This window comes from Malaclemys terrapin, chromosome 17 (genome assembly GCF_027887155.1).
Source record: "Malaclemys terrapin pileata isolate rMalTer1 chromosome 17, rMalTer1.hap1, whole genome shotgun sequence".
Lineage (NCBI taxonomy): Eukaryota > Metazoa > Chordata > Testudines > Emydidae > Malaclemys > Malaclemys terrapin.
The window spans coordinates 14,609,375-14,631,091 of record NC_071521.1 but is presented as its reverse complement, the minus strand read 5'-3'; the positions used below and the strand labels follow the sequence as shown (position 1 = coordinate 14,631,091).

The window sequence follows — 21,717 nt, the reverse complement described above, 5'->3', positions numbered from 1 at the left end:
GCTTCCCATAGTCCTAAAATCCAATGATGCAAGGCCGACCTAAAGAAAATCTGTTAACCTGCTGCAAGTATTCATTGTAAAAAGTTTGGAGAGGGCTAACTACCTTGACTAAGTCTTTTAGGCACTAGGAAATATCGTACCACAAGAAGAAACAGAATGCATCTACTAAAAAAAAAAAAAAAAAAATTACAGCATAACAAAGTAGAAAATTTCAGATGAGCCCATTTTAAACACTTTCTGCACTTTTCTTCAATAGCTCCAGTACCTGTTCATATAATAAATATTCAAAACCAATCTTTACCCTATGTTAAATAAGTTATTTCCCAATGGTTTTGTCAAACGGTGTCAGCTATTGAAGTGCCCAGAGAACCTTTTAAACCAACCAATATTAAGGCTTAAACTGTAAAGAAGCCTACACAATGATCACATGAAGGAACAGGCTTTATTAGTAGAACTTTCTCCTTCACAGAATCCTTTTCTTGTTGGTATGTGAAGCTGCTTTTTGATTTTCAGCTGGCTGAACCTGGTAAGAAAAGCACTTATTAATAAATTTCATAGCACTTTAAACTCACATAGGACTTTCCAAGATCTAGAATAGCCCCCAAATCGACATATCTTATGCTATAGGGCCCTGATCCTGCAAAAGGACCATCTGCAAGCATGGGCTCTTACTTCTGCATGAAGACCGGCTGAACGTAATACAATTCCTTGTAGGAATAAGGATCCTTTTGCATGATCAGGTTCTCATCTAGATACTATATTGTTGTCCCTACCTGGGTAAGAAAAAGCTTTGAGAAATCATTGGTGAGGGGGCTAATGGAGGAATGATTCACATAAGATGAGAGTTGTAAAAGGATGGAGGGGAGTTGGTGGAGAAAGTGGGAAATGGTTTACAAGCAGGGGAGTCATTAAAGGGTGGTAGGAATGGAAGAGTAGGACAGACAGTTACTGTGCTATGGGCTCTAGTATGTGAAGTCTAAATGTGCTTGAAAAAAATCAAATATGAAAGGATTGTTGGCAGTGTTTTGTTGTAGGCGGGTCAGTCCCAGGATATTAGACACAGCAGGTGGGTAATATTTTTTTATTGGGCTAACTGTTGTTGGTGAGAGACACAAGCTCTCGAGCTACACAGAGCTCTTCTTCAGGTCTGGGAATATAAAAGGAGACAGTTTAGAAACTCAAACTAATTTAAAAGGTTGCATTAGCAAATGTCTATTTGCAGAAGCTTTATGCACTGGGTCTAGATTTTAAAAAACAAAGCCAACTATTAAGACATGTCTAAGGCAGCACAGAATAAGATTTTCTTCATGAGCTTGGGCAGAAGATAGGATAGAGCATTGGAAGTTAGGTTACCGGACTGCGGCCTTGTGCTGACTATGAACAACTGGATGAGGTGGAAAAGGATAGGAGGACTAAGCTACAAAAGGCATAAGCAAGGAGACAGGGTTGAGCCTGATAGATAAGACCGAAAAGATCATGTTGCCGCTATATAAATCCATGGTACGCCCACACCTTGAATACTGTGGGCAGATGTGGTCGCCCCATCTCAAAAAAGATATATTGGAATTGGAAAAGGTTCAGAAAAGGGCAACAAAAATGATTAGGGGTATAGAACAGTTTCCGTGTGAGGACAGATTAATAAGACTGGGGCTTTTCAGCTTGGAAAAGAGGCAACTAAGGGGGGATATGACAGAGGTCTATAAAATCATGAGTGATATAGAGAAAGTACATAAGGAAGTATTATTTACTCCTTCTCATAATACAAGACCAAGGGGCCACCAAATGAAATTAATAGGTAGCAGGTTTAAAACAAACACAAGGAAATATTATTTCACCCAATGCACTGTGAACCTTTGGAACTCCTTGCCAGAGGGTGTTGTGAAGGCCAATACTATAACAGGGTTCAAAAGGGATCTAGATAGCTATTGATGGACCTATCTTCCATGAATCTATTGGGCAGGAAGGGTGTCCCTAGCCTCTGTTTGCCAGAAGCTGGGATTGGGTGACAGGGCATGGATCACTTGATGTTAATTGTCTGTTCGTTCCCTTTGGGACACCTGCCATTGGCCACTGTCAGAGAACAGGCTACTGGGCTTGATGGACCTTTGATCTGACCCAGTATGGCCGTTCTTATGTTCTTATGAGCCAGTTACCCGGTAAACACTCATTCTAAGTAGGATTGGCAGAATCTGACTTTAATGTTTTTTATAATTTTGACAGATGTTTGATAAAAATTAAAAAAATGCTTTAAAATAATCTTACTGGTTGGGAATTCTTGGGGGGGGGGGATTCATCAATTATTTAATGACAGTAGATATTGAGACTCAAAACATTAAAGCTTTATAACTATAAAACATAACCATGTCAACATTTGCAAGGTAAATATCCTTAAAACAAATGCTAGTCAGTTCTCAAAGCAGCATTTTTCTTACCTTGCCTATCTGTAAATTTAGATTGATGGAAATACACACACAAACCGGTGAAAAGTAAGACAAATTGACATTTACCGACAAAATCTAATCCTTTCAAGCCTCATTATAATGTGCAATTTAAATTTTAACATTTAAACATTAAATATTAAGGAAAATGTATTAAATGAATGTAACCAACCCTTCATGTTTACACCAGGCCAGTGGGAAATACAAACCAAACAACTGATAGTAATGCTGCAAAGTATATTACTAACATGGCAATTTGCTATTGTAAGTACATTTAATATATAGTACTATGTACCACAGGGCACTTAATGTAAACAGATTTTACTTACTTCTAGGTTTCCTCTAGCCTTCTTTAAAACATCATGGGTTAAAGCCACTGCAAAGAGAGAGTATAGATTAGACACAATACTACTTAGCACTTACACTTCTTTCTTTGCATTTATTAGATGGGCTGTTAAAAAATAGTAAAAATACACACCAAAACCTACCAAGTGGGCAAATGACCCACCACCCAGCCCATCAAGGCTAATAATCCACCTTTTTCCCCTGGCCACTTCAACCTAGTTATCAAAACCTAAGAGAACTGACATCCCTTGATGATATAAAGTGTTGTACAAACACTGAGTAAGCTTACAACGACCCTGGGATGTGGGTATAATTTCATAAACAGCTACACAGCAACTAAGTAACTTGCCCAAGACCATAGGGGCAGTCAGTGGCAATGCCAGAACTAGAACTCATGATTGCCTAGTTCCCAGGCCTGTGCTCGGTCCACCCGTCTATTCTGTCTGTCAGATATACAGAACAAAAGGGTGAAAACTTTTAAAATACTCCCCCCCATAACAGGGACTAACCGTGTAACAACATGTATATTGCAACACTGTATTTAAACGTTATTATTTTGCGCCGTAGATGTGCACAGCCCTCTACAATACTGATCAAATGGATTGCCTGCCCCAAGAAGCTTATGTTGTAAGGGCTTAATACAGCCCCCATGGAAGTCAAAGTCTATGGAAAGGGGAGATGGAGCATGACCCAATTAAAATCAGTTCTGTGAGACAGAGGAAAGATATTGGGGGGGGGGCGCGGCAGTGGGAAGGACAGATGGCAAAATATGTAAGCCAGCTCCTCCAGCATGAAGGAACTGGCAGTTCAAGGACATGACAGCCTATATACCCCCTGGAGAAATCATGCAAGAGTGGCTTGTTCTGAAAGGTTCCAAGTTTTTATCTATTAATCTGGTTAGTTAGCCCCTGAGAGAGAGAAAAAGACCTAAGACTGGGGTGGGGGTTGTTTGTATAAAGAACTGATCTTTGAAATGCCAGGTTAAAAATGTGATTCTCTAAGCTCTCGGCTCAACTGCTCAAAAATGCTGTTCAGTTTAATATTCCAGTCTTAAAAAAAATAAAATAAACCATTTAGGCATAATAAAGCTTTTTCATTACAATAATAAGAACCCACCAACTCCAAGGATCGAGCTGACATGAGATAATTCTAGCCCTGGCAGATTGCAGCAATTGGCTCTGCGTGGTTATATGTTCAGATGAGGTTTATAAGCAGAGTTCTCTCATCCTAAGGACGTGTAAGAGAGGCCATGAGAATGTGCCTATCTGGGCCTCTAAACATTTTTAGGAATATTCAAGCTAATAGTGCTAGGGGACTTGAAGCAGGCTGTAGACTTTTAGGGGTGCTACCCAGCTAGCAGGAATTTGGATTGTGGAGCATGAGCTGGAAGGCAAGGTCACCCACTCTGATCCTTGTGATTTCTTGCTATTTAAAACAGGAACTGTAAGCATGAAGATAATATTTAGCAGCTTCCCCTGATTCACCTATCTTCCTTTATGCATGGTCAGGAGTTTGTGGAGAGATGCAATTCAGAAACATTTCTGAAATTGTTCTAAAAGGCAATGGTAACTTGACATCCATAATTCCCATAATCAATTAAACTTACAGAAAATTGTAACAAGGTCCCTTTGTGTAACACAGTGCTCTCCGCTCATAAAGCACTGTTAGTAAATTCATTTTACCTGACACAACTAGATTTTTTTCCAAATCAAAAATATTAAATTCCATACATGGACAGAATTTAGCGTATATGAAAGTAATAGTGAAGCTGCTACTATGTCATGCAGAAAGAGACCTGTGAGCCATCTAGTCCATGATGCACCAAAATGTGCAATAATATAGTACGGAGAGAGGGGAGAAGTGGCTCCTTCCCGCTCCCTGCTGGTGAATAGATGAGGTCCTGAAGCAGAAGGGTTGTAGCCCATAGTATGTTCACCTGGCATTGCGCAGCTAGCAGATGCAATCTGACTCTGCCAATGAAAGTGTATCTTGGGACTAGATGGGTTCCTCACCAATCAGACCATTGGTGGGTAACATGTAAACTTCTTTGCTTTACTTTCACCTTTAAAAAAAATCCCACCAAATTGTAAAGGTAAATCCTTTCTACAGTTTTGTAGCTTTATCAAATGCACTAGTGTGTGCACATGGGACTACAATTTTCTTAAGCCAAAAGTCTCCTTCCCCGCTTCCTTCCCTATTGCCTATTTGCTAATCAATGAGAGTCGTCAAAAGAGAATCATTTAGTGGCTTGGGGATAGTGGGGCTTAAAGAACAAATGGCAGGATGTAGGAGCCTCTCTACTGTCCAAGGGATGAGCAGAGTGGGACTGCCAACTTCTCTTGAAGGCTTGTTATTGCCAATTCACTGAGCGAAGGGGGGAGGGAGCAGGTGGGGAAGTGGCAGGCATAAAACAAACAAAACACTGAAGACTGTAAGCCAGTAACCACAGGTCAGAGTTAAGGGTGTTGTACTGGAGGTTAGTTTGGGTGGTGAATGGCGCATGAGTTAAATAGGGCTGGTTAAAGACTGCGCTTGATATAAATTGTTTAGTTGCTTTGTAGTGCATCTGCCATACCTGTACATTTCCTGGTTTTGAATGTTCAAGTTGGTGGCTGTACTTGTGTAATAGTTAAGGTTCCTGAACGGTGTGCTTTTGTGTTGGAACTGGACTGTGTTTAGTGTTTGATACAACTACAGAATATGCAGATCTGACAAATTTTTGGAAGCTACATTAAAAGCGGGTGATTTAATTCATGTTTCATATAAGTCTCTGGACATGGCTGTTAAGAATGAAATTTCATTTTACAGCCTGTCCTAGTTTTTCCTATCAGGACTGCCATGCTTAGTAGTAAGCTCCCCATCCTCTGAGTCCTTTTTAATTCTTCTGCAATCCTCTAATACAGTCTAGAGAGTTGACATCTCTTCCCATGATGTTCCACATGGTCGATTCTGCTGCTTGTGGCACCTCTCTTTGACTAGCAACTCTATTCCCAGCTACTGTGATAGATGTGCAACAGGTAAACACACCAGAAAACTCTCACTAATTCTAGGTTTACTAGGACTCTGGTAGGATCACTATTTTGAGAGGTAAAGGGCCACAGAAATGTAATGAACTAGAGAAAAAAATTGCTTCCCCTTAATAGACATCCTTGCAGATAGGAAACTGGTACATAAAACGAATCTGAGTTATTTCATTTAGACATTGAGGATCATACAACAATGGGTTATGGGTGAAATTTCAGCCCATTACAACAGGCCTGCACAAGTCCCTACATGACACTTAAGTTAGGGGAGTGACATGGTACATAGAGCTATGTGCCGGCCTGCCTTATGCATGGGGATAAATTTCTTCCTCGCTGAACAAAGCCTCAAGCTTTATATAGCATATACTTTGGAGTCCAGGAAGTATTTAATACTAGCTATTAAATATATTCAACAGTAGTTTCATACTAAAAACAGTTTCTTCGTTCATTTCATTTCAGTTAGTTAACCATCTACAGAAATAAAATAGAAGGTACTGAGGCACTAATAACAGATCATTCACTAACACTGATCAATGATGACTTTCTCCATGTTTTCCTTCAGCTGGTTTGTAGAGTGCAAGCGTTTGACAGTACTATGGAGCTTCTTCTCCTGCTCAGACAATTTCTTATGGAGTCTAAGTATTTCTGTTTTCATTCCTTCATCCTACATTGAAAGAACATAATGACTTCAGAATTCTTATATAGATTACAGCATATAGTTAACTGCTAAACAATTTAGTGAAAGAGCCTTGAAACTTCTTCATAGAGAGTGTCATGGCCACCTCCCCTCCCAATCTCAACTGCACCATCTGTAATCACGAAACATTCAAGAGGCAACTAGAGCAACTGCTTACACCGAAAACTCATTTGAGGGAAGTATTTGTGTATTTTTAGTTGTCTTTAATGCAATTAATGTTTTAGCCTTTTGGGAAAAGTCTAACACCACTGTCTACGGCTGCTCTTTATTTAATCTTCCATTCCCATCAGTTCTTTTGTCTCCACTGGAAACTATAAGGCAAGCCAATACCGTGTGACCAGCAAGTGTTCAAAAGGCTACAAGTAGTCCGTGGAGCACAGTTGGGAAACCCGGTCTACTGTGTACTACTGCTTTCCATATTTTATATATATATATATATATATATATATATATATAAAATGGCTTTTAATCAGAGGATCTGAATGCATCGTAACAGTGATAGGAGCAGTGTGATTGCAAGATTAGTTTACAATCTGTCCTGTTTATTTAAAGGCTTCATTTTCATCATCTTGGTGCGATTATTATCCTCTGGGACAGGGCTACTAAACAGAACGCCATGGTCACTTGCCAGTGTCACTGATCTGGATCCTTGCACAAACTCCAGCTTGAAGTACAAGCAGTACTTGCATTGTGTCACTTGTTGAACTTTGTTTTATGTTTCTTGGAATTCTCATCCAGCATTTCGCTCCTCAGTGGCACTGATCACTCACCACAGCTCCTGCAGAATCACACAAGGTGTTGGGTGCTCAGTGCCTTTTAGGATCAAACATAGAGGGCCAAATTTTTCCAAAGAGCTCATCTCCCATTTAGGCACCAAAGTAAGTGGCCAGATTTCCAAGAGAACTCCGCATGTTGGGTCAGGAGCTCTCTTGGAAATCTGGCCTCTATTCAGGTGCCCCCCTGGAAGCTGAGCTCTCTTGAACATATGGGGACAGATTTTGAGCAGGCCTTGATCTTTATCATCATGGTTTGGATGTGCATGCAAATTAAGTTTTTTCTGTATCTGGTGTATTTTGAGAGACAGTGGTGTATGCATATAGTATGTGAATTTGTCTATACATGTGCAGAAATATACATGTATGTTCAGACAAGTATGCACATGTGTTGCAGTATAGGCTAATACGTGACAGACCGGCTGATAGACACACACACACCTATATATAGACACACAAACGCACAGAGAACGAACACAACATTTAAACACACATGGTACTAGCTGAGTTACACACCCCTTCAAGGATTTCTGATAGCATCACTAACTACAGAATCATAACTCAAGTGATATACTGGACAGCACAATTTACATTTGTTTATAATTTTTTAAAAGATAGTGCAACATTTTAACAAAATAATGTTATTAAAATAACCTTTGCCTTCCAACACATTTATTTTTAGTAATATTCTGTCTCTCTCTCACGCGCGTACGCGCGCGCACACACACACAACATTCAGGAGAAAAAAAATTAATTTTAAAGCCACAATTTGATTTTTAGCTTGGAACAGTTCAGTGTTGAGTGGTGATATTCTGACATGTATCTATGCATTCCGTTTACGTTAGTTCCATAGTGCACGATTTCCATAGTGCAATCCTTTTCGGTTAAAAAGGTTATAAAAGTTGTTTTGGGGTTTTGTTGCACTTTAAAAAATGTTCTATTTTACAGATCAGATGTCCCAGTGATGAAGGTGAAACATAGCCCTCTGATTACATCAAAGCCATGAGATAGAGAGCTTATCATTAACTGGAAAGGAGATTCTTACTGTGTTACTATAATATATAAATCAGACTGAGTATGGATTGATAATGGGGTTTCCAGATTTTTTCCAGCTGAAAGTCCATTTGCCTGGAACCCAAGGATAACATCTAATTTGCATAAAATAGAGCAGATGAGAGCTCTTATCTTACTATGGATCTCCACCCTGGGGTGACTACAGTCCACAGCATGCAATGCTTCATTTTGATCTAAGTAGAGTTGGCTCAGATCATGAGGCTATCACTATCACACATTTGGTCTTAAAATCTTCGTAGGCTACAGCTGCATATTAAAGGTGAATGTGGCCACAGACTGCAGCTTGCCCATTCCTGGTTTATAACCTTCAAAATAAATTCATGATTCATATATGACCATCTTATGTAACTTTCAGAACAACCTCTGAATGGTTCATTGCTTTTGTCTTCACACTGAAACAACATTGTACCTGACTGCAGTGAGCAGTACTGTGGACAACATTCATAGGAAGTGAAACTCTCCAGAGAAGTTTCAATAAACGTGCAGCCTCTTCTAAATTCTGCTGTACCGTGTGAATGTTTGCAGAAAAGATATTCAGTGATTCCTGGTCGGGAACCTGTACAGTAGGATTAGAAACATGATATTTATCTTTAAAAGATTATAAAAATGTAGGTTTTAATTAAAGGTATAAATCCAGTACCTATGAATTTCATGTTTAAGATGAAGAACAAAGCTATTGTGTGCCAGGATAAACTAATTTAATAGCTGAGAGAGAGTGCTGAATTATACATTTTTCAAAAATGGGGAGGGGGTGGAGGGATTTATCCTAATCAATAATAGTGATTAATAATGGGCTACATTTAATGTATTTGCTATGATGTGGAAAATACTTGGCATCTCTTTTCCTTCCCGATTTGCATTTCATGGCATGCTATTTGAAAGTCAAATGACTCCAGACATCAATTTAAGCAATATAGATGTTTCTTCCTTAGCAGACCCTTTAAACTGTTCCATTTAATGCTAAAATAACTAACAAGGCACATATAAAATGTTTTCCTCTGCTGACAGATGAGAAAACCAAATTGACAAAAATGCATAGATGTGAAATAAAGGGAAGAGAGGAGGGAAAGAATGCATGGGGAGCAAATGAATTACCAAAGTGATGGCAAAGTGGGGGAAGTGGGAGAAAAGCATTTGTTCTGCCTTCCCACATCCAGCATGCCATGTGAATGCTTATTTAGCATTGTTATCTAACAACAAGCCTCCTGTCATGTAAAATATCCCATTTGCTAAGTAGTTTGAAACTTCAGAGATGTAAAGCTTGGTGGTAGACTGCAAATTGTGAAACTTATTGCTTTTATCTTTACACCAACAAAACAAGTTACAATCATGCTGGGAGATTACTTCTTCAGTCATTATTAGTATCTTAACTAGGTCATCTGAAAATGTGAGAAACTTCAGAGAGTCGTAAGTGTCATGCAGACATCGCTATAGTGTATAAGCTCACATACAATGCCTGAAAAAATGTTCAGAATTGTTATGGGCTCTACATTCAATGTCTTTGCTAATATGAAACTGGTAAAAAGAAGCACTGCAATTTTAACAGGATATAATTATTCCCCCTTTTTTAAAGGCCAGCAGGGATTTTTCTACAACCTTAACGTAGGTAGTCTATTAACTGAATCTAGTAACGGATATGAACAGTGTCCAAGATTCTACATAGTCAATCAAGCACCCTTTCTTCTTTTGAATAAAAGGGAAAGTGGTGGAAAAACTCAATACAACATATTCCTCCTACAATACATCAAACCAAGCATTTGGATTATTTAACGAAAAAGCACAATAGATTATTATATCTAGGAGTATGGCCCATACATGATAACTCCATATCAGTATGCTACAACTGGAAGCCTGATGAATACACAGTACAGTGTATCTTGAAAACTGAAACTTGACCAGTTGGGAAATTCCCAAGTTGTTAGAGTATCAGAGGGGTAGCCGTGTTAGTCTAGATCTGTAAAAAGCAACAAAGAGTCCTGTGGCACCTTAAAGACTAACAGATGTATTGGAGCATAAGCTTTCGTAGGTGAAGGTGAATACCCACTTCGTCAGTTGTGTGGGATTTTGACATCTACCTGCCCTACATGCGCCTGATGAAGTGGGTATTTTTTACAAGTAGTTAGACTAGCTGCTGATTTCCCACCTATACTCAATTGACACCAAAAAAAAAAAAAAAAAGGGGGGGGGGGTGGGGCGCAAATACCGTTTATTCAAAAATTGATTTCACTTAGTATGCGACAACGACCACTAATATGTATCAATCATAATTGCATGGTTATTTCATGGAGTCATTACAGGGCAGAGTTAAGGCACCCAATCAACTTTAATTTTGCATTTCTGTACTTTGACAGGTTTGGATTTCTTTTAAATTACCTTAAATCTGAATTACCTGAGTTTGTAATACTCTGTTTCGGAATAATTACGAAATCCCAATGGGGAACCTAAACACCTAAGGAGTCATGGCTGAGCCAGGAAACTGGGGCTTGAATTTCCACATTCAACTTTTTTTTGCTGTTGAAATTTTCAAAACTAAATGTTCCAATTATTTCAAAACAAAACGTTCAGATTTTCCTCTCCCCAGGGATTTTGAAAATTCTACTTATTGTTCTGAAATTTCCTGCGGAATGCAAAGTCTGACTTTTGCACCTTCACTCCACTTTAACATGGTTTGTCTTCATGTTTTTATTATCTGATTTCTGATTATATTTCCAATTTAATAAATCCTAACTTCTATTTTGAAGCAGTAGTTTCACCTGTGAGACACATAGATTAAAACCCATTTAGAGTCACAGATAAAAATGAAGAACAGGAGTACTTGTGGCACCTTAGAGACTAACAAATTTATTAGAGCATAAGCTTTCGTGGACTACAGCCCACTTCTTCGGATGTAGTCCACGAAAGCTTATGCTCTAATAAATTTGTTAGTCTCTAAGGTGCCACAAGTACTCCTGTTCTTCTTTTTGCGGATACAGACTAACACGGCTGTTACTCTGAAACTTGTCATTAGATAAAAATGAGATTGTTCACACAGGACTAGGAGGAGATCACTTGTCCACGTCTCATTAAATCAGCATGCAGCTGACCGTCTGTGTTCAGAAGGGACCTAGGAGTAGTACATGTCAAGGCTGAGGTGCTTTGGCAGAGTTGTTCTAGGGAAGCTCATTTATCTGATCTATACGTTTTACAACACTAGGCAAATTCATTTCCCCCGTTCATTCTCCATGTGTACCTTTACTCCAGGTTCCAGGTTTTCCATCCCAGTCATCTCTCTAAGAGGAGCCTCCATTTCAGATACCAGCTTTTGCCCTTCTGAGATCTGCTTCCGTAGAGCATTATAATCCTCAATCAAGCCAAGGATATGGCGTCCATTTTTGTCTGCCCACATACGATGACCGGGAACAAGACGAGGAGTGCATGATGTGCCAGTGGATGAGCTGCTACTGCACCGTGAAGAGCGGTCTAAATCTTCTTTAGCTGCTAGTTGTGTCTCTAAAATGGGGGGGGGGGGGGGGGAATAAGTTTAACTTAATTTTTAAAGCCTGATCCTTTCAAAACGTGGAAGTAATTTATACTGCACTCAATCTCAAAAGGCAAACCTGAGATACAGAACATTTGCTTGTTTATGGTGTTCTTGTCCTTGGGTGTACCTGCTTTTCCTGGTGATGTGCCATGTCCACGATTTTGTAATTCACATACATTACTGCTTGGAGCAGAGAATTTGTGGCCAACCTCTATACATCCAGAACAGAAAGAGAGTGCATCAGTAAGCAGGTAACATACTTTCAGTAGAAAGTTCTCATTGGCCCTACTCCCCAAATCTGAGTATTTCAGCAGCAGGTGTCCCCGTAAAGCGGAGCTCTCCAGTACTCAGGGCATGCATATATTTATTTCTCTAGCACATACTCTCTGGGTACCTCTCAAAAATCTAATCACTGGAAATGCATCAGTAAAATATTCTCATCCAATCAACAATTACAAACTTCTCACTGATACTCCACAAAAAGAAAAGCACTCTGCCCAGCCATCATAAGATCTTATTGCCATCATCTCCCTCCCTCCCCCCACCAAATGCCTATGAGAAAAAACAGCCACTGGACCATGGCCAGAAGGCTAAGAAATCCAGGCCTTGGCACAGAGCCTTCATAGACTACCCTGTCTGCACTCAAATAACCCACATCTTGATCCTTCCCTCCCAACCCTCCAGTCTCAGCTATGGCAGAAAGTAATGGTGTCTCAGATAAGCAGGTCTCTAATCATTCAGGCTGATATTAGTCAAGACCAGCATCTAGGACTACACCTAGAAATTTATCTAGAACCAGTGCACTTGTTGGTGTTATGGGCTCCCTGCACGACCTATAGTATTGTTCAGCAAGTGAGCAGCAACATTTCGCACCCACTTAAGCTTCTGAGTGGCCCCAAGTGGGCAGGCCCATGTAGAAAATGTTACAGTAGTCTAGGTGCTGTCTGCATGCAGGGAAAACCCTGCACAGAATTCTGGTTCTGCTGCATTCAGGGTCTTCCTCACATGGAGGTGGAATAAAATCTGCCATTGTCTTTTCTCATAGGTGTTTGGGGAGGTGCGGAGATGACGTCCAGTCCATAAGTCAGTGAGAGGTTTGTAATTGGTGATTGGATGAGAATCTGTATAACTTATACAGAGTACAAGTAAGATTGGGCTAGATAGACCCACATGGATGCGTGTGTGTGTGTAGAGCCCTGCTGCTTCAGAAACTCTCCCAATCCCCCGGTGGCTGGTGTGACCTGCTTTTTGTATGCAGTGGGGTGTTCAGGCAGGCTAGTGTGAGGAAAGTTTCTTTATTGGGTGACTTGTGCCAGCAGGGCACTAGGGGAAACAGTCTGTGCTCTCCTAAGTGCAGGGTCCATGAGGGACATAAAGGAGCCCAGGATCCTTGTGCCTTCTGTACCCTCTGTGTAAAACACTTCACTACATTGTCCCCTGAATTCTGATTTGTTACAATGCTATTACTGAATACCAGTGCAAATAAAGATAAAATACTCCTCAGGGTATAAAGGGAACAGCTGATTTATACAAAGACCAGCCAGTGCACTCACCGATCATTCTTGAGTAATGCACGGCCACCTCTAGTAAATGCTATAGAGCTGTGCATTAAATAAAGAACCACCAAGTAAGCAAAATTTATGGAAACTTAACCTAGTCATCCTTCCATTCCAGAGATCATCTGCAAACCTTTTTCTGAATGAAAAAGAACTGACAGTTAGAGGCTAACAGACAGTGTTCGTTTCACCTCTGCATGCACTAATAACTCTAAACGGGAAGAGATTTGAAAAGCTGATGGACAGCTCCCAAATAACGTAGCTGATGTCATATAAGGCTTTAGGAGAAAGAGGAATCTTTGAAGAACACGGCACAGGTTTCTATACAGTGTTATAAAAGCAAGTACTGCACAGTACCATTCATTCCTGTATAATGCTGTGAATCTCGTTTTAAAAGGTAGTTGATATTCACAGCTGACACGGAGGCCGCTTCTTCTCTCTTTTCTTTTGAAAGCTGCTCCTCCAATTTTTCATGCAAAGTCTTGTTTGTCTCTATGCTTCTTTCAAGCTGCACTCGCAAACTCTGTATTTCAGTCAATAGTTCATGTAAGTCAAGTGGATTATTTTGATCTTTTCGGAATTCTTCATGTCCAGGATCCAAGATGTCTTTAAAAGAAGCACTTAACATTGTTAACAATTAAAATAACGTTAGACATTATCAAAATGCTTAGCAAGTAAATTATAGCCAGCTTTATTCTCAATATTAAGAATTAACTACAAACAGTATTAAGATAGTGGTTTGACAAAAAAAAAAAAAAAAAAAGGAAATTTTAATTGCTTCTACCCTCAAACGATTTAATAAGAGCTGAAAATTATTTTTCACTTTGTCCATAAAAGCTAATAAGTCGCACGCCAAAAGCAAGATGATGCATAATAAGAGAGTAGAATGGAAAGGATTTATAAAATCTGAAGTGCATTAATGCACAGTTGGGGGGAAGAAAAAAAAGGAATGGGTAATCTTGGCATGAGGAGAAGGGATGGAGTACAATTGATAATTTTATTTCACACAAGGGACAAAGGGAATTGTGATCACCTGGCAACTAGAGGAACCAACCTGAAACTGACAAACTCTCAGGGCACTGTTCTTCCCTTTCATAGCACGGGCAAAGCACAAAAGGGGCTTCCTGACGTCCTGCACTTTAAGATCCAAAAAGGTTCTCCACCCATCAGGAAGGGGTTTGCAGCTGCATGAGGAGGAAGTTTGCTGTAATCCTCTAATTACATGGATGTTGCAGGTTCTGCAGAGAAATTTAGTTCTATCCTTGAGTCAACCCCTCTAGATGTCTCCCTTTGTCTCTTTGCAACTGGGTTCTTCTGCTGCAGCTGGGCACTAAACCAAACTATAAAGGGGATTCAAGTTAACATAGCAAAGAACAGCATTAATTTCTGCAAGGATTTCCATTGGATTTTGAAGGAAGCGTGCAATGAAAATTGGGGCTGTTCCGTACCTCCACCAATGTGCTGTTCATTCAGAAGGGTTTCTGCCCCCTTGCTCCTGGAAGGTGGAAGAAGCAGTCAGGTAGGTTTCATTCCCTTCCCCTACAGCTTTAATAAGCACAAGTGGGCAGGGATTCAATTTTACATACCATTCAAAGGCTGAGGGGGGATATGATTGCTCTCTTTAAATATATCAGAGGGATAAATACCAGGGAGGGAGAGGAATTATTCCAGCTTAGTACTAATGTGGACACGAGAACGAATGGATATAAACTGGCCGTGGGGAAGTTTAGGCTTGAAATTAGACGAAGGTTTCTGACCGTCAGGGGGGTGAAATATTGGAACAGCCTTCCGAGGGAAACGGTGGGGGCGAAGGACCTGTCTGGTTTTAAGATTAATCTAGATAAGTTTATGGAGGGAATGGTCTAATGGGATAACATGATTTTAGTCAAAGGAACAGCGTGCCATCACTGGTAAATAGTATAATGGCTAATGAGGGTCAGGCTGGAGAATCTTGCCTACGTGCTCGGGGTTTTACTGATCGCCATATTTGGGGTCGGGAAGGAATTTTCCTCCAGGGTAGATTGGCAGAGGCCCTGGAGGTTTTTCGCCTTCCTCCGCAGCATGGGGCAGGGATCGCTAGCTGGAGGAGTCTCTGCTAATTGAAGTCTCTAAACCACAGGATTTGGGGACTTCAACAGCAGAGTCAAGGGAAAGGGTAGGGACGGCTTTGTGGCCTGCATCATGCGGGAGGTCAGACCAGATGATCATAATGGTCCCTTCTGACCTTAAAGTCTATGAGTCTAAGGATAGTACCTCCAGCAGCACACTGTCCCTGACACAATGTAGGAGATGTGGGTGGAAGTATTTTGTCGGCAAAAGTGCCGACAAACAGCGTTTACCCTGCCTGACTTTTAGCCCACAGCCACATAGCTAAAAGCTGTGTAGTGTAGAGAAAGCCTAAACTACCAACAGGAGCTGACTGAGGAGATATCTGAGCCATTAATGGATATCTTTGAGAAGTCATGGAAGATGGGAGAGATTCCAGAACTCTGGAAAAAGGCAAATATAGTACCCATCTATAAAAAGGGAAATAAAGACAACCCAGGAAATTACAGTCCAATCATCTTAACTTCTGTATCCAGAAAGATGATTAAGCAATCAATTTGCAAACATCTAGAAGATAAGATAAGTAACAGTCAGCATGGATTTGTCAAAAACAAATTGTGTCAAACCAACCTGATAGCTTTCTTTGACAGGGAAACAAGCCTTGTGGATGGGGGGAAGTGGTAGACGTGGTATATCTTGCCTTTAGTAAAGCTTTTGATACTGTCTCACATAATCTTCTCATAAATAAACTAAGGAAATGCAGCCTAGATGGAGCTACTATAAGGTGGAGGCAAAACTGGTTGGAAAACCATTTCCAGAGAGTAGTTATCAGTGTTCACGGTTATGCTGGAAGGGCATAAGCAGTGGGGTCCTGCAGGGATCAGTTCTGGGTCCGGTTCTGTTCAATATCTTCATCAATGATTTAGATAATAGCACAGAGTACACTTATAAAGTTTGTGGATGATACCAAGCTGGGAGGGGTTGCAAGTGCTTTGGAGGATAGCATTAAAATTCAAAATGATCTGGACAAACTGGAGAAATGGTCTGAAGTAAGGATGAAATTCAATAAGGACAAATGCAAAGTGCTCCATTTAGGAAGGAACAATCAGTTGCACACATACAAAATGGGAAATGACTGCCTAGGAAGGAGTACTGCAGAAAGGGATCTGGGGGTCATGGTGGACCATAACTAAATGAAAGTCAACAGTGTAATGCTGTTGTAAAAAAAGCAAATATCATTCTGGGATGTATTAGCAGGAGTGTTGTAAGCAAGACATGAGAAGTAATTCTTCCGCTCTGCTCTGATTAGGCCTCAATTGGAGTATTGTGTCCAGTTCTGGGTGCCACATTTCAGGAAGGATGTGGACAAATTGGAGAGAGTCCAGAGAAAAATGATTAAAGGTCTAGAAAATATGACCTGTGAGGGAAGATTGAAAAAATTGGGTTTGTTTAGTCTGGAAAAGAGAAGACAGAGGGGACATGATAACAGTTTTCAAGTATGTAAAAGGTTGTTACAAGGAGGAGGAGGAAAAATTGTTTTTCTTAACCTCTGAGGATAGGACAAGAAGCAATGGGTTTAAATTGCAGCAAGGGAGGTTTAGGTTGGACATTAGGAAAAACTTCTTAACTGTCAGGGTGGTTCAGCACTGGAATAAATTGCCTAGGGAGGTTGTGGAATCTCCATCATTGGAGACTTTTAAGAGCAGGTTAGACAAACACCTGTCAGGAATGGTCTAAATAATTAGTTCTGCCACAAGTGCGGGGGACTGGACTAGATGACCTCTCGAGGTCCCTTCCAATTCTAGGATTCTATGATCACTTTTTGTAGCAATAATAGAAATTTAAGTAAAACCAAGGAAATACCGAATCAGCCCAACTCCTGTCTTGTGTAATCTGACAAGATCACAGCCAGAGCTGGTGTGGCTGCAATAACAAAGCACAGACATGACAGTGCATTTTATACCTGTTCTCCTTCTCCTTGCTTCGTCCAACTTTTCATACACCTTTAGCTCAACTCGGAGTGACTGCAGTAATTTGTCATTCTCAGAAAGCTGATGTTGCTTTACATTCATTTCTGTCTGCAACCTGTTAAGTTCCAATGTACTCATAAGTCAAAGGTAAATTTTGCTCATTCATTCCTTTAAAATCTAAAATTCCCCACCCCCTCTAATTTTCTCCCCACTCCTTGAGTGTAATTATGCAGCTCTCACTAATGTTAATGGCCACTGCTAAACACATGCATGACACGCAGTGTTCATTTGGAGGAGAAAATAGTCAGAGACAGGATCAATACCTGTTTAATTCATTACGACTGCTGTAAATCTCGTGAGTCAAATGTCTATTTTCATCCTCCTTTTTGCCAATTTGTTTTTGCAACTTTTCATTTTCTTTCTTGAAGCATTCATAATCCTGGTGAAGATGTTCAATGATTGCATTCTTCTTAGAGAGAGATTCTCTTAACTTTTCATTTTCCTTTTGTTTATCTGCAATAAGAAAAAATACAAGTCGCTTGCAATTCCCACAATGTACCCAAACAACACTACTCCACGAATTCAACTTGTTAAGCACTGGCAGAGTAATAATGGAAATAAGATGCTCTTGTGAGTTTTATGATTTTAGTACTCCAGTTTTCTAATGCAATTTTCGTAGATAAATGTGCCTGAATGGAGTGTAGAGTTTAACCCCTAGAACAGTCATGGCCCAATTTTATGAGAAGCTGAGCACTACCTTACACATGTCAAACACCCTCCACCTGACAAAATCAGCAGGAAAGGGGCTGCTCGGTTACTTGCAGGATTAGGCTCCAAGTGGGAGCATATTCATCTTGAGTGCTCTTACTGAGTAGTAAACTTGTCTTCTGTTGAAGGGGAGAAGGTATGAGTAAGGCCACTCCTACCTTTCTCGCTGTCCCACAATGAACCCTTCCATTCCCTCCACTGAATGCTGAAATGCTCTTTCCCAACACTATCGGCATGCATGCCATCAGTACCTTGCCAGTTCTCCCGTGCCTCTGACATGACCAGCCTCCCGAGCCATGTTGGCTCCTTAACTGAGAACAGTCAGTAGGGGCAGTTGGTCATGTTAGGAAGCCAGCGCTGGTAAGGAGAGAGGAAGTTCCCAGCTGGGGGTCAAGCAGGGAGAAATCGTTCCATCTCCCAGCCATTAGAAATCTTCCCTCCTCAGCAGAGCAACCTAGCTGAGTCTATGAAAATGGAAGTTCCCAAGGGCTTTAAAATGCATGGGTCCCAATCCTCTTCCTCCAGGATTCAAATACCTTCCATTGACTTCATTGGAAGTTACCTTCTGCAGAAGGACACTAGAACCTCTGGGTAGTAGCTAGGATCCAAAGGGTTAATATCACTGGAATCTACTATTCTAGTTTTATATTAATATACTGGTACAATCCTAGATCCCATACCTTTGCACAGAGCTATAAGCCAACTATGAATATATGCGAGCAAAACAACAGGGTGAAATAAAATACTGGAATTGGAAATGGAGTCATGTGCAGCATGGTCTGTGGGGATTCAGCCACATGATTCCCATTCATATTCACATGTATTGTGACTAAATCCTTTTGCTTTGCATTGAAAATAGAGTGCACTGATTCAGAAAAATCAACAGGAGGTGCCCACAGGACTTCATCTAATACCGCAAGAGGAGAGGTAAGGCTGACACTGGACAGACACTAGAGACCAAAAAACTCTGCAGCAGGAGGTATTTATTCTCAAGATAAAAAGGGTTTGTGGGCATCTTCCCCTGGGGAAATTGACCCAGTACTAAAAATAAAAGGCAACAATGCCTTCCTGTCATGGTCGTTACTTAGGGCCTGTCTACACTTACAGCACTGCAGGGGTGCAGCTGCCCTGGTTCAGATGCACCGCTGTAGCACTTAGTGAAGATGCTACCTATGCTGACGGGACAGCTTCTCCCATCAACACAGCGCTATCTACACCAGAGTTCAGTCGGTATAACTACGTCACTCAGGGGTCTGGATTTTCCACACGCCTGAGCGACGTAGTTAAATCAACATAAAAGTTTGTAGGGCTTAGACATAATTTTTACAAAACTTAAGTCCTGACTTTAGAAACATATTGTCAAACAAAGCAACACAGAAGAGCAACACTAGCTTATACAGTGTGAAAGATAAACCTTGAATAAACTGCTAAAGACCAAGTGATTCTAGATCAGAAAACATGAACTGGGGGAGAGTTCACGTGCTTCTTTTATGCGAACGGTCCATACACCACTGTGCACACACAGAAAAGCATCTGTCCTAAGGATTCGCTTTACATGCTTTAAAGAGTTTCTTGTTAAAGGGGCTGAATTAATTTTACGTTGTTGCTTAGAGCACATGTGGAGCTGAGGAGAGTTAAGAGCCAAGCTAAGAAGGTGCAAAGGGAAACGGATTATTCAAAAATAATGGAACTGAGGTAAAGTGTTTGCAGAGGGAAACTGACTAGAACTATCCAGTTTTCCCTCTGCATCAGGCTCTAGAACTTCAAGGGAAATTAGTTGATTTCCCTTTGCAGCCAGCTCTGCCTGAAAGGAGCTCCATTCAGAATGAAACATGTTCATTTTAGCCAATTTCCTTTGGCCAGGTCTTTAAACACAGAGCTTGGGAAAGTGGGCACACCAAACAGGGGTGGAAGGAGAGAAAATAGCACAAAGGAAAAAAGGAATGCACACACATGCAAAAAAAAAAGAGGACACAAAAAAGGATAACGCTATGGGCAGAGAGAGGAGCAGCACAATACTGGTAGGGCGCTGCTATTCCAACTCCTCCACCCCATTATCCTGCGTTTGGATACAAAGGCTGGTCGTGCAATTTCACGAGTGGGGAGAGCTGCGGAAGCAATTTAATGAAAGAAATGTAAATATTTTGTTGTTTTCTGATTGGAATAAAAACGCATGGTGCTTTCCAAATTGCAAGCCGCTTCTTTAAAGCAGAGTTTCATATTTTACCTCTAGATCCTTTTGCGAGCATTACATTCAGAACTTGATTTTGCTTCCTCAGGAAATGAATTTCAGAAGTCAGGGAATTATATTGCTCTGAACCATGGATAAAAATGTTTGCAGAACCTATAAATATATCCATAAAAATGATTTATGAGTCATCTCTAGGTCAGTAAAGATTAAACTTTCCAGACAAGAACAATTTAAACAAAGCAGAAAAACAAGTTATGAAAGATATTTATCCCCTATATATTTTGAAGGTTATCATTGCTGCAGACTGAAAGGCAATTCGGGTAAATTCTAAGTAAACCAAAGCTCCGCAGCCTAAATATCCTCAATCATTGTGCTAACGTTACCAAAATTGCTAAATTATCTCTGGAAGATTTGGTATGCAACCATCTTCGGGCAACAGCCAAAAAATGTAGTGCGACAAATTGCAAGAAGTCCTGTGAGACCATCGCACACTTTTAAATTGAAGTGTATTGTACTGAAGTTTAACATGTGATAAATTCCGGTACATCTCCTGTGTTCAAACTGTATTACATTTAGCCATACCACCTCGTCTGAGAGCCATTCAGTTTTCACAAGCTAAGCAGAGTGTGACTGTGCTAGTATTTGCATAGGAGACCTTCAAGGAAAACCTAGGGTCGTACAGGGAAGTAGTGGTATTGATTCTGTTGACGACATTTTGCTTCCAAGTTAATGCTGAATCATTGACCCAACATAGTGCTAAGGGAATGTGTTGCTGGAGTTGCTGTCCTTTGCCTATGATTAAAAACAGATTCTTCCTGGCTACTTGTAGTCACTAAAAATCCAATGGCATTTGTACAAGTAAAGGAGTTAACGCTGGTTTCCTGGACAAGCCTGGGGAATCATTCTACCTCCCTAAATGCCACGTGCAGTTTGAACTGGATAGAACATTATTCATGTGCCCTACAATGATGTGCCATGTTCCACTCCCGGGGTGGCTACATTTCAATGATGAATGAAGCACTAGCCCTGTGTAAAACGTGTACATCTGTTTAGACTTGCAAAGCTCTTCAGGATCCGTTGGGATTAATAGTGCTATTTAAAATATATTTTTATTGAATGGTTGACCCAAACGCTACTGCTTTAGCAAAGATCAAGACAACTAAATGAGTGCCAACTGCTCAGTTGATAAATAGAGAAATAACCATGTGGCAAAGAAATAGTTGAATGCAGGCAATGGATGCCTTTCAGCTATAGCAATTCAATTTGATGTGCTGTACTTTCTCTGACTAACCTCATTTTACTGCAATCCCAATTGA

At 40.4% G+C, this 21,717-nt stretch overlaps 1 protein-coding gene across 4 annotated transcripts in view; it reads right to left on the bottom strand.

The window, feature by feature from the left end:
- Nucleotides 1-423: 423 nt before the first annotated feature.
- Nucleotides 424-21,717, bottom strand: part of CDK5RAP2 (CDK5 regulatory subunit associated protein 2) — a 101,598-nt gene continuing 80,304 nt past the window's right edge. For 3 of the 4 annotated variants that reach the window (XM_054007341.1, XM_054007343.1, XM_054007345.1), the window contains 10 exons: nucleotides 20,438-20,554; nucleotides 17,766-17,955; nucleotides 17,436-17,557; nucleotides 13,784-14,032; nucleotides 11,947-12,081; nucleotides 11,580-11,839; nucleotides 8,760-8,906; nucleotides 6,332-6,470; nucleotides 2,768-2,814; nucleotides 424-523 (listed from right to left, as the gene is read on the bottom strand). In XM_054007341.1, coding sequence (XP_053863316.1) covers nucleotides 464-523; nucleotides 2,768-2,814; nucleotides 6,332-6,470; nucleotides 8,760-8,906; nucleotides 11,580-11,839; nucleotides 11,947-12,081; nucleotides 13,784-14,032; nucleotides 17,436-17,557; nucleotides 17,766-17,955; nucleotides 20,438-20,554 — 1,466 coding nt within the window. In that variant the 3' untranslated portion in view covers nucleotides 424-463. The remainder of the gene's footprint in view (nucleotides 524-2,767; nucleotides 2,815-6,331; nucleotides 6,471-8,759; nucleotides 8,907-11,579; nucleotides 11,840-11,946; nucleotides 12,082-13,783; nucleotides 14,033-17,435; nucleotides 17,558-17,765; nucleotides 17,956-20,437; nucleotides 20,555-21,717) is intronic. The other variant, XM_054007344.1, reaches the window with a different exon arrangement.